Raw genomic sequence first — 14,279 nt, forward strand, 5'->3', positions numbered from 1 at the left:
AAAACGTAGTATTTTCCCTTTTGTGTGCTCTTATTTTCATAAATATCCGTTATAATGATGAAATCACAGAACTTTTGTAAAATCTGTATATCTAAATTTACTTTTCAAAGTGTGAATTATATTTTCGAATTTATTATACGTGCCAAAATAAATAAAATACTACTTTCTTCCATGTATCCTTTACTGTTTTTGAGTTACTAATCTTAAAAGGGAGAATGTTGACTTTTTGTTCATGTACACGTATGGCTCTTATTGTGTACTAGACTACTAGTATATGTATCCGCATAAAATATTTATTTTTGTTTAAGTGTCGTCATTTAAGATGAATTCTCTTTTGGATATATTGAAGATAAATATTAATGAATCACTTTATATTATATGATTTTAGCAAATTGGCTGCCTTACCGTTTTCGTCAATTCTACTTAGATGTATCTAACTCGTCAGCAAATGTAACTTCAACATCACAAAAAACACGTTGTTACAAAGACGAGACTGAAGAACCGGATGTACCTCCGGCTGTGATTGACATTCCATGTAGGTACACAGCGAGATACATCATTGTAGGGACTTCCTATGATGCTCCAGAAGATTATCCTGTGCATGGTGCTATATTAGAAGTATGTGAAATAGAAGTCTATGGTAAATGTCACCCTCTTGTATTGACTATTATTAGCTCACCTGAACCGAAGGCTCGAGTGAGCTTTTCTGATCAAAATGTGTCCGTTGTCTGATGTTCGTCGTTAATTTTTCACATTTTCAACTTTTTCTCAAGAACCGCTGGGCCAATTTCAATCAACTTAACACAAAGTATCCTTGCTTAAAGGGGATTCAAGACTATTCATAAAAAAGATCACGCCCTTATTCAAGGGGAGATAGTTCAGAAAATTTGGTGGTATGTCTTAAAAATCTTCTCAAGAACCACTATGCCAGGTGAAATGAAACTTATAGGGAAGCATCCTCAGGTAGTATAGATTCAAGTTTGTTCAAGGCATAACCCCTGGCGGTAGGGCGGGGCCACAATGGCTGATCAAATTTTTACAGAGAAATATATAGGGAATTTTTTAATATTCTTATCAAGAATAGCAAATGCATGAATGATCATATTTATATGGAAGCATCCTTAGGTAGTGTAGATTCATGTTTGTTCAAATCATGACCTCTGGGGTTAGGGCGGGGCTACAACATGGAATCCAAATTTTACTTAAAAATATGTAGAGAAATTCTTTAAAAATCTTCTTTTTCAAGAATGGCAAAGCCATGATTAGTCATATTCATATGAAAGCATTTTCAGGTAGTGTACATTCAAATTTGTTCAAGTCATGAGCCCCGGCGGTAGGGCGGGCCACAGTCAAGGTTCAAATGTAAAGGGCAATAAATGCCACAGGTAGTTAAAGAAGAATGCAAGCATCCTTAGTTTGTGTCGATTAAAGTTTCTTCATATCATACCCTCTCCCCTTTAAGGATTGGTTGGGACCTGCACTTTTCGGTTTAAACTTTTCAATAATTAACTGATTTCTGCTTTTTTGCGAGGGTACATTGCTCAGGTGAGCGATGTGGCCCTTGGGGCTCTTGTTTTTTTTTGTCTTTCCTTCCTTTTATATTTCATCTCGCTTGTTATTTTTGTGTCTTACACTTTCATTTTCGGATACTATCTCAAAAACTTTTAAGCTTTTGCAATAATTTTTTTTATTCACAATTTTCTTTTGGATAAGAATGATCCTATAGCATGATATAGCGGCGATTCATGTGTTTGTGATGGTGTTAGGGTGTCTGTGTGTGAGGGGAGTGAGGTTTCTGTTCGTGTGTGAAATTATCAAATTGTATAAGACGAAACATTTTGTTAAATAAATATATTATATGCAGGCTGCAGCGTAGGAAGGTTTGGAGAGTTTTGTGAAAATTGTCAGTGTACTACCTGCAGTATCATTAATGGATCATGTCGTAAGTATATAAAATAAAAATCATTTCTTTAATAAGTATGAATTCTTTAATTCAAATTTGTTTACACTACATACCAAATATTATGATAAAGCTTTAATATATAAAATTTACTTTTTAAAGCTGTCGCATGTAGTGATAATTGTCGAGATAATTCATGCTATCCATTATCTGGATATTGTACAAATGGATGCAAAAAACTTTATTATGGACACACATGTGAGCATCAGTGTAGTTCTATGTGTAATTCTCAGAGCTGTAATCGAGTTTCTGGTGAGTGTACTGCATGTAAAAATGGCTTCTATGGTCCATTTTGTAATCAGACGTGCAGTCCATTTTGTAAAATTAATACTTGCGATTTCAATACTGGAGAATGTTATTATGGATGTAAATCAAACTGGACAGGAGACTTTTGTAACAGTAAGTGTATGCAGATATTACATAAATAAAGCCGACTTATTAATATACTAACTCATATATTTTTTGAATATTTAGTACAATCGTACTGTAGTAGGATGTTCACTTTGTTTTATGAGAACACATTGAAGCGATATTGTTTTAAAATCTGCAAGATAGTAATGATATTCGTGGAACCCCTTTTTCAATTTCAATTTATTATTGCCACAGTTTCTGATCATTATTGTTTCATATTCATTTGATATGCCCCTTTAAATTATAGAAGTGTAATATCAACTTACCTAAGTATTACAAATGAAAAAAAAACATACATTAATTTCAAGAAACTACAGAATGCATTGATTCACACTTTGGCCGTAATTGTTCTGAGAAGTGTAGCATCAACTGCAAAGGAAAATTATGCAATAATGTCACAGGAGCATGCACCAATGGGTGTGAAACGGGATTCTTCAAGGAGGCTTGTAATAAACATTGTAAACCCGGTTGTTATAACGGATGCAGCAGAATTACAGGGTATTGTGATAATGGCTGTGTAGAAGGAAAGTTTGGCACAAATTGTCAGGACAATTGTGGATCAGGATGTCTTTCTAAGAGCTGTGGACGGATTAATGGAAACTGTAGTTGCGCAAATGGATGGAAAGGGGATACATGTACAGGTAAAAATAGTTTTTCAATGATTGCAAATTATAATTAATCACAAAAAATCAAAATATTTGTAAATAACTATGTTACATAATTGTTCCACTTGAACTGTCTCATTTGTATACATTTGTACTTAATTTCATATCTAGTAACAAAACATTGAATGCCTACTATGTATATTTCAGATCTAGATAGCAATAACGCATTGGATCTATCTTCAGTCGGTCTTGGAGCAGGTGTTGGATCTTCTGTAGTTATTATTGTTTTTGGTTTAGTCTTCGCTATCGTAATAAATATCAGGTAATGCTTGCACTTATTTGAAGAGGAGGAAATAATCGTTTAGGTCAAAGGTTATCTCTTTGATTATCAGAGTTTTTTTACGGCAATAAAAAATTAAAATAGTTATTTCCCTGGTCACATGCCGCCTAAGTACATGTGTAAATAGTTTTTCAAAGTAACTGAAATGGATGTCATTAAACTTACAAGTTTTTAAAATTGTGTACAAAGTAGCTAAATTCGAGTTAGATTTTTTTTTCAAGATATGTCGAGTGAAATTTTGCTAATAGTCACTGGCTAGTACATTGTAGTTCGAGATCGTATCTAAATAAATAAAGTCACTCCTAGCCAGTTACTAGAAATTAGTTATCTAAAACTAACTAATTTCTAGTAACTGGCTAGGAGTGACTTGTTATATAGGACGAGTGGGCAAAGTTAGCAACTAGTAACTGAATAAAGCTATTTGTAACTGGCTTCAGCATGTGAGTAAAACTACCAGTACACCAGTAACTTACTTCTAAGATTGGCCAAAAGTACATGTAGTAGCCAGAAGATGTAACTAGTAGCTTACTCTACCCATTTGCCGTAGTTACTTGCAAGTAGCAAATTGCTAATGACTACATATGTTCATGTACTCTAACCCACTTCTTGTAGTCAGTTAGTTAAGTTGTAGCGCTTATAACTAGTAGCTAACTTTACATATCTGCTTCAACAAACTATGTCAGATTTTATACCAATCAGTTTCACATTTAAAATTTCGTAAATTGTATGCCATTACATTCCATTCACAATAACCTTTCTAGCAATTTCCAGTTATTTTCATTGATTTTGTTTTTAATTCGAATTGGTATTTATCTCCCCTTCTTTCTAGGACTAAAAGGAGCAAAAGGCTTGCTTACAAAAACCAGAAAATATATTCAAAGGAAAACGGTAAAGTCAAAATTATATGATGTTTATGTTCATTAATCACACAAAACCATAAATTAAATATTTTATCAATAAGGACAATGTACAGTGTATAATTCTAACAGTATGTTTGTTTGTTGTTTCACAACCCTATCGAGAATTTCTTCACTCATGGTGAGGCCACAGCTTGCTAGTGGAAAAAGGCAAATTTTGTCCTATACTTGGCACTTGGGGCTATTGAGCAGTAATTTATCTTTTTTATTCAAAAATTTACTGCGATATAGGCCCTAGATTTGCATGTATACAATCTCATCCAAAGGACCGGTCTCCATATCCCACAGGGGGGTTCGAACCCGCGACGTTAGGATTCACTCCTTACTTCTTGAATCTAGAGAAGACTTTCTACCACTGTGCAATGAAGGTGACTCTCTACAGTATAAAATCCCTCAGTGATTATGAACATTTTATTCAATCATTACTGATAATATTCTCCACTAATAAAATCCTTCAGTGATTATGAACAGTTTCTTTAATTATTACTGATATTCTCCACTACATGTAATCTGAACGAAATTCATTCTATCCGTTTAGTTACGCTCATATGCCTGTCAATCAGTTTCTTCTGCAATCGCTTCATTTCTTGAAGCCATGTTTACTGCTTAACCTTGTTAATTCTACGAATTATTCTTTTATTGTTATTCTGTAGACAACAACAAGACGGTTGTATTTAGAAGAGAGGATAATCATCAGGACTTGTCACCAAAAATATTAAGAGAAAAGAACACTTCAAAGAACACTGGATATGTTTACGAAAATGAAATAAATAGGGGTGTCGAGAGTAAGACATACGATGAAATTTCAGAAGTTGATGATAAGTGTGGTGCAAAGCAGAAAAATGAATACCTGTCGATCTCAGAAACGATCCAAGATATGTCAATATATGATCAACTCAACCTTTAACATAAACAAATATGCGTTTCCTTAACTTCATTGCTACAAATATTGATAATAAGACATGTATGTGCATATCTAAATAATCAATTACTATAAATTCGATATAGTGTGGAATTTCGAAACCAAGAAGTAATCTCAGTGATTTCCTTTTTCACGAAGAAATTATAAGAAAACAACAAATGCATTACACAATCATAAACTAGAATCATCTTAAAGAATTAAGAGTAATCTATAAAAGTTATCTTTTGCATTTTTCCATGTTTTTTTTTCTAAATAACAGTTCTGTCCGCCTCTGTAACAAATTGATCAAGAGCTTTTTTTCTTTCATGTATAAATTCATTTTTATGGAATGCATTGTATAAGTAGCAGAACCTTTTACTTGTACTGTTTTATGTTAGTTTAAAGCTCTAGCCTACAACAGTATATTTGAAATATAGAAATGTCACCATCTACCAATTAATAAAGAGCTACAAATTTAATTCTGTGCTTGGTAATCATGACCGTTGAGCATAGAAGGTGTGTAATTTTCCTGTAAAGCTGTACCGTGACAGACTGCCTCGGATGATTTGAGTTTTCATTCAAAAGACGTGACTTTAAATTGTACCTTTATTTGCTCCTCGTCCTTGGTAAAGGTATTGGTATTACCTATTATTGCGCCTTTAGCTTATAGCTAAAATGTAGCCCGATCAAGAAATGAACGTCCTACTATGAGTGAACGGTCCTTGAGTGATTGATGAATATTTGATGCATTTTACTTGTGGACTTGAACTCCGACGGACTTTTTTCTTATGAAAAATGAAGATATCGAACAAAATACACTTAAATTTTTAAACAAAAAAAATTATGAGAAAAGCAGTACGGAAATGTCTCCATTTGCTATAGAGAAGTAAGCATTCCCTGTCGATTAGTCTCACCCACTTTGTGCTCTTTAAAAGAATTTGGAAATTGAAAAAAAAATTCAGACAGTTCAGTGTGAAAAAATTTACAAAAATACTCAACTGTATATAAAGTTCAAATTCCTTTTTTGTTTGTTTTTTTGTTTTCAAAAGGAACATTACTAAAGTGATTGAAAATATCTGTAATTTCTCTGTTAACCAACAGAAAACAAAATCATGCAGATTAGATTTTGCTGTTTTAAATGCCTCTTCTTTTTGCCAAAAACACTCCTTTTCTTTACCCCCCGCTTGAAAATTGGGAGTGTATATAGTAATCGGGTTTTCCGTCCGTCCGTCTGTCAGGCATTATCTGTTATCCGCAACTCCTCTTATACTACTGAGTGAAATTTAATGAAACTTTCATAGAATCTTTATTACATATTGCCATTGTACACCTCTTATTTTACTATTTTATTTGACACGTATTTTAGGTTTCCCATAGCAAAACATGATCATTGCCATTATATTCTATATTTATATCCTATGACGTCACATATAGATGCTTCTGAATGACATTTGATAAGACGAGTTACTGTAGATCACTAAATTTTCGCGATACCTTATTTTCGCGAGATAATATAATATAATTGAATATCCTCTATATCCTTTCTGAAAGTATTCAGAGTGTACATGTAATAGAATTAGAATTAGAGTGTACATGTAATAGAATTCATATCTCCTGATCAAATTTAAAATACTTTGCAATTTGGTGATAGTCAATTACTTTTAAATTAACTGTTTAATTTTTGAAGCAGTCCAACTGTACATTAAGTCTTAAAAAAGATTTTGATAGTATTTCGTTATGAAATAAAATAAATCCTAATATTACTTATATTCTTTAAGCCTCAGCATTTCCATGTTCATTGTATATGTTGTATTTTTCTTCGATATTTGTCTTTGCACTTTATTTATTTTTTTCTTCTTTACTCAATGTTATTGCTTGATCAAAATTTATTTATCTTTTAATATTACTATTTCCTTCTGTTTTGTATTTTTCTTTGCATATTTTTTCTTTGCACTATATAAGGGTCTTCCATCCGTCTCCAACGGAAGACCCTTCTGTTGTTCTATTGTTTCTTTTTTCACTTTTATTATTCTTCCTTTTTTTCTTACAATTTTTGTGCAGAAGATTTCTCGGAGATGGCTTGATCGATTAACTTGAAACTTTCAGGAAAGATGTGTCTTCACCTAAACCCCAATCTTTTTTCTCTTTTTTTTGAAATTCACTTCCGGTCGGAAATTATCGCCCTTTGATCGAAATTTAGAGGACCTCCTAGTCTGTAATGGAACTCAAAAACGGCTTAAGCTAGAAAGTGAATTTTTCGGGGATGATACATGTAGAGGACGTGTTGCCATGTAGGGTCGAAATTTAGGACACGATCGTAACTAATTTTTAGACAAGTTGCATATCTTTTTAAGTATAATTATTTTGTTAAAACATACCGAACAATATTTGTGCAGAACTACAAAATCTTTAATATGATATCAAGAAAACAGTGCTGACTCATCACATTTAGGGCAAAAAGGGGCCAGAAGTCATTATTCAATAACTCTTTTACAGTCAATACTTTGTTATACATTACTGAAGCAAAAATGTTAATTTCAACAATCTACAAATATGTATTATGATTCTAATGTCGTATGGTACATAATTAGGGACCACAAGGGGTCAGAATGCTAAATTTTTGACGCTTTATATCTCAAAAGTGGGAAATATTTTGATAATTAATATTGAACAAAAGATGTTCCAAATAATGTTCTAAATAATTTGCAACCTTTTATTTTTCGCTAATTTAAGGTCCCCATAAAGGAGTTAAAGGGTTGTCCCCTAAAATTTCTTTTGCAAATATCTCTGAAACAGAAAAGAATCTCTGAATAGTTGTTGAATAAAATGTTTTAAAAATCGTGAGAGCTTAACTGAGATATCGAGAAAAGGGGGCCGGGCACTCAAATTAGGGGCCCAGAGGGGCCAGAAGTCTTTATTCAATAATTCTCATAAGTCAATAATGTGTTATACATTACTGAAACAAAAATGTTTATCTCAACAATTTACAAATATGCATTTTGATTGTTATGTCGTATGTTGCATAAGTAGGGGCCATAAGGGGCCAAAATGCTCACACTTTCACGCTTTATATCTCGCAAGGGGGAAATATTTTGATAAGTAATTTTGTACAGAAAATGTTCAAAATAATGTTCTGAATTATACGCAAATATGATTTTTTGCTAAACGTCCCCATTAAGGAGTTGAATTGATGGTCCCTAAATATTTTTTTAGCCAATGTCTCTGAAACGAAAAAGAATCTCTGAATAGTTGTTGAACAAAAAGTGTTTAAAAGCATGAGAGCTTTAAGATGATTTGAGAAAAAATGGGGCTGATCCTTTATATAAGGGGCCAAGAGGGGCCAAAACATCGAATTTATGAGCATTTAAAGTTCAATATCTTTTTGAACATTACAGTAAGAAAATTGTTTTTTAACAATATTGTCATTATTTTTGATTGAAAATTCAATCAAAATCTTATCTCAGCTCATCCAGAATCGGGCGGAAGACCTACTTGTTGCTCGCAACGAGATCGTATCTAGTTTATTTACTTATTCTGTTTTGCTGTTTGTTTGCACTCTTTTTTTCTGTCATTATACAGTATATAGTATAGAGAGTATATATACTTAGTAATAACTCTTCTGTACAATATTCAATTCGAAATCATTTTTTACTTTTTCCCATCTCTAGGTAGTAAAAGAAATTAATACAACTTATACACATGTAAGCAATTTTTTCATCATTGTAAACCACTGTCAATTCTTTACTTTGTAACCTTGACCTTGGAGAGGACTTATGCATATGGCTTGTGGTTTGAATACAAATCCAATTCAAGCGTTGGTAAGTTGTTAAATGATATTTAGGTGACCTATAAGGTCCATGGGTCTCTTGTCGTTGAGTTGTTTGTCTCTACAATCAATCCTCCCCTCCACCCAGTAACAATATGCTTTGATCTAAAGAAGATAAGTTATTTAAATGTAACCACTTTAACTAAGGAGAGCTGATGATGATACAAACACACTTTTGTCAAAAAATATGAAATAACAACTTAACTTATGCGTCAATGAGTAACATAAATAACTTTCACCGCTTAGTTTTTTAGCTCTACTGGTCAGAGTCCAGAAGAGCTTATGCAATAGTAATGCGTCCTGCGTCAGTCCGTCTGTTCATTTGTCTGTCCGTCACAAAAACTTTGACCTTGTCCATAACTTTTGATTTAGTAGAGTTGTGTCTTTCATATTTCACATGTCTATTCCTTGCGACAATACCTTTCTTTGGGTACCACCAAATTTGACCTTGACCTTGGAGTTTGACCCACGTTTGCACAAAGTATTTTCATAAGACTTCTGTACTTCTGAAAAAAAACTTGAACCTTGACCATAATTTTGGAATGGTAAGGCTAGGGCTGTCATATTTCATACATTCAATACTTGTAGAAAAACCATTCATTGGATATTAAGAACTTTGACCCTTTGAACTTGACCTTGGAGATTTACGAACTTACAAAAAAATTATAACCTTGAACATACCTTTTGAACTGTATGAGCTAGGGCTTTCCTTCTTCATACATGTATTCTTTGTAGAAAGACTTTTCATTGGATACCATCAACTTCGACCTTTTGACACTGACCTTGGAGTTTACGTACGAGGGTTGTTCGGAAATTATTGAGACAGTTACATATACTCGATAAAGGATAGAGATAATTTCATGAAAATTCATCATTATTTTATAAAGAACGAATAAAACACTTATATAAAATTTCTAATTCCTATGTTTTTAAGAAAAGTTTTGGTGAAATGATAAACATGCATATGTCTATCGACCCGGAGCAGCATCATTACGTCATTTAACGTCACTTCAACCGGAGATGGTTTCGCATGTAAAAACGATCAGGAATTCTTTAATACTTTTCCTTTTTTTTTACTACATAACATTACAAAACCAAACAGTTCCTTTCCTTTAACTATTCTTTAAAAATGTATGCTGTTGCTACCCCAGTGTAAAAATTTAATTTGTGGAAAAAGATGATTAAGAATTATGCAGTGCCGATTTATGCAACGCGGGTCAACGATACTTATAAAGTACGTAATAACTGGTCGTCCGGAGTTTTTGATTTTACTCTGGTTGAATGAATTGAAAAATAAAAATGAATTCAAATGAAATAAGATACCCTAATACATTATTTTTTTCTTGTTGTTATTGTTTTAGCAGGTCGTTTAGTCTGGAAAAGAGTTCTACATTGCGCTACACAAAATTTTAGGTATGCTGGCTGCTCCGCCGTTGACGTCAAAATCCATCTTTTTGTTCTTAGCAGATTTCTCTACCGTGCTTCATTTTTTTTATGATCGCCGTATTTCTGATCAAAATTCTAGCAAAGTTGCACAGCATGTATTTGCTGAAAAATAATACACATAAACTGAATTATTTTCGCAATTATTATACGTCCACGAAGGGTTAAAACGTTGGTGTTACATATTTTCAAGATCTGATTTTGTGACTGCTCCGGGTACCCCTACTATTGACGCATATATATATTTATATACCATTGTACAGAAAATATTTTAAGATTGTGAAATATTTTTTGCTTTTATTAATTCTTTGTGTATTTCAAACGTATATGCAAATTTTCGCCGAACGACGTTCATTAGAAAGCAAAATATATACAATGTCTCAATAATTTTCGAACAGCCCTCGTACTTATAAAAACATTTAACTTTGACAATTGCTTTTGAATGGTAAGGACTAGGGCTTTTATACTTCACATATGTAATTCTTGTGAGAAGACCTTTCGTTGGATACCTATGACCTTGACTTTGGAGTTTTAACTACTTTTTAAAAAAAACTTTAACCTTGTCCATATCTTTTGAACGGTTCGGGTTAGGGTATCCATTCTTCACATATGTATTACTTGTTACAGAACTTTTTTTTTATTTAAGAAACCAACATCTCAGACCCTTTCACCTTGGAGTTTGACCGACCTTTAAAAAATCAATCCTCGACTTTAACTTTTGAACAGGTGGTGCTAGGGGTTTTGTATTTCTCAATCGTATTTCTTGTGAGAAAAATCCTACTTTGGGCAATAATATATTTAATTTGCATTTAAGAAAAAGTTTATTCTTCGTTGTGTTGCCATACGGGGTCATAGTTGTTTCACAAACACATCTTGTTCCTTATATTGAGAAGAGAATGGGCTTTCATATTTGACATGTGCATTACCCGTGACAAGATAATTCCGAGCATGCTTTGATTTCTTACACCTTGACCTTGACCTACACGATTTACCTTATTTTAAAAAAAATCAGCTTCAATGATAATTTCTAAATAAATGACATATGAAAGGGAGATCATATTAGACACAATATGCCATAAAAAATAACATCTCGCTCACAAGGACACTGAAAGCGGGGGACTACAACTCATTTCCAATTTCTAACGCAAAAACACGCATAAACCGTTTCCCCGCAATCACGCATTTTCACGCACTTTAAAAAATCCATTTAATCTTTAATTTAATGCCAATGTCCTTCTACTTTATACTTGTAAAAATCTCATAAAATAAGAAAAGTTATTTTTGTATCAAAGTTAAAAGGTGCTTGCGGGAAAATGGTAAAGTTCTATTTCTATGACTTGGACATTGAGTGTATGTTGCATTACAGTTCAGTAAGTTGTAAAGTGTTAAATAGCAATGATTTTGTAACATTTAACGGTTAAGTTTACATTTGAAACAGCTTTTGCATAAAGTTTTTAATACTGGTTGCTAGAAAATGCAAGTTTTTTTTATTTTGACATATACTTATCTTTAAAAATGTGGCAACATAAAGATTTTTTGCAATACTTTGTAAACTTTAACCATTCGAAATGAAACTAGAGGTACTGTGAGCAACAAGCTCACTAAATGATACCGCCCCCCCATAGGAATATAATGACAAAGTCCATGTTTTTTCTCTAAGAGATCTGAAATAAGTGTCAGATGAGAAAATAAAAGGTACACAATGAGATAAAACAGAATCTGTGAAAGTATCATTAAATTTCATTAAGTTATATAGGAGGAGTTGCGGATAAGAGATGGGTACCCTTCAATATAATTGCAAAAAAATGGTAGGGTCATGTTTTGCTCTGGAAAACCCCAAATATGTGTTAAATCAAAAAGTAAAATAGGAGGTGCACAATGGCACTATATAATAAATATTCTGTGAAAAAGTTTCATTAAGTTTGATTCAGTGGTATGAGAGGAGTTGCAGATAAGAGATAGGTACCCCAAAGCGTAACCGACAGACGGACATACAGACAGACGGACGGACATACCGATTACTATATACCCTCCCGCTTTTCAAGTGCGGGTGGGGGGGGGGGGGGTAAATATATTCGCCTTTTGTATTTTAAATCCTTAAAATCTAAGAATAGAAATACCTAAAATTCAGACAATCTACGTTGTACTACATGTATATGATTGTATTTTTTAGACTGTTCAATGACATAGTTTAAAGTTTCTGCCATTACTTTCGCCTGGTGTTGAGTTCTATAAACTTGAGTAGGGGCACGTACCCTCTTTTCCTGGCGTTTTTTTTTTTTGATGTCTTTGTTGTTTGAAATTTTAAATTAAATGAGCTTAAATTGCAAATTTTACGAATCAGTAGTGTTTGAAATACACATAATAACAATTTTTAATGGTTTAGTTTTGTTATTTGTTTATCGGGTATTTCCTAATGTGGTCACATTTAATTTGGGTTTTAAAATCGTCATTTAGCCGATGTCAGCTGTTTTTGTTATACTGAGGGTACTAATCGAATTGTTAAATGGGTCTTAACCAATCATATTTTAGTTTTTAAAATTCAAAGTATAGTATATTTAATTTTGACTACATATACAGCATTTCTCTTTTTTACACCCTTCACAGTACCTCAGTCAGTAGAGCACTCGCTCCGTGAAAAGGAGGTCGTGAGTTTGAATCTCGGCCGCGACTGACATAGGTAAAAAGAATGGTAGCAACTGTTCCTTTGCCATATGCTCGGCACTTGAAGTGAAAGTTACGGGTCCTTCTGATGAAACCTAAAATACAGAGGTACCTTGTAACGACAGGCGTTGGCACGATAAGGTACCCTAACTCTTCAATAACCCTGAGTGCAGAGTAAAGGTCAAAATTTGAAGCCTCTTATCGGTATATGGTGTCTTCTCTACATGAGTGAAAAATTCTCGAATGGGATGTAAAAAAAAATCATAAAATGAATCAATCAAGCTTTTTTACAACAGGCCTAGGAAATTTAAACTAAATTTTATTTGACAAAAATAAGAATAATCAACTTTTTTTCAGCAGAGGTAATGACTATACATGATAATACACGCCCGATTTTAACTACATACCGTTATATCGCGATTTTTTTTATTGCGCGACAAGTATATGTACCATGTGGACTAAAATTGCAGTATCAAATACAAAACATAAATGCTGGAAGTATTTCGCTTTCACACTTCTGCATCACAATTACAAAAATTAAGGAAATTAAGAAATCCTGCAGGATTTCGATAATATCCCTCAGGAATTTTTTTTTTCCTATAGGAACTTTATTTTTCCTATGGGAATTTTTTGTTCAAAGGTGATTATCTCACCTGACAGGTGAGATTTACCTGTAACAAAGGTAGTTATGAACTCTGTGAGTGATGGTCTACCACTTGGTATACATGATTTTTATGTGAAATGAGGATTTGGCGGGCGCCAAAATGCCACTTTTGAAGTGGCATAATTATCCGGCACAGTGTTTTATGAAAATGTGCAGCAGATTAAAACAAAACAAAAAAAAAATCATAGCAATCAAACCAGTCTTATCATTTCTTATTCAAAATTAATTGATAAAAAAAGCCAAGGCTGCCAACATAAAAAATGCATTTCCTCCTTTTTCTTGAGTTTGCTGTGATTTCAAAATACTTTTTCGCTGCAGGTGAAGGACCCTAAATGTTATCCAATTCAAAAATATTTCCTTCTTCCCTAAAAAAAATTCTGTTGAAGATTAAATAACTGAAATAGAAAAAAATAATTCGCTTGCCGTTGATGTTAATAGCTGAGATTATATACAATCAGGCATATAATAGGTCAGTTTCAAATTACATTTCTACAACTTATTCCTTCTTTATTCAAAATGGCTGTCTTATACTCAGTCTGGTTATATTT

General features: G+C 32.9%; 1 protein-coding gene across 1 annotated transcript; it reads left to right on the top strand.

Annotated features, from left to right (window-relative positions):
- Nucleotides 1-388: 388 nt before the first annotated feature.
- Nucleotides 389-3,302, top strand: LOC134276275 (multiple epidermal growth factor-like domains protein 10; the record flags this gene model as incomplete). Its single annotated transcript, XM_062758532.1, has 5 exons — nt 389-640; nt 1,865-1,942; nt 2,063-2,359; nt 2,689-3,012; nt 3,184-3,302. Coding segments are annotated over 5 exons (1,070 nt in total), but the record flags the coding sequence as incomplete, so codon positions are not given.
- Between the last annotated feature and the right edge of the window lie 10,977 nt (nt 3,303-14,279).

The sequence above is a fragment of the Saccostrea cucullata genome, unplaced genomic scaffold, assembly GCF_032062105.1.
Source record: "Saccostrea cucullata isolate Sc308-1 unplaced genomic scaffold, CSIRO_AGI_Scuc_v1 ctg7104, whole genome shotgun sequence".
In the NCBI taxonomy this organism is placed as follows: Eukaryota; Metazoa; Mollusca; class Bivalvia; order Ostreida; family Ostreidae; genus Saccostrea; species Saccostrea cuccullata.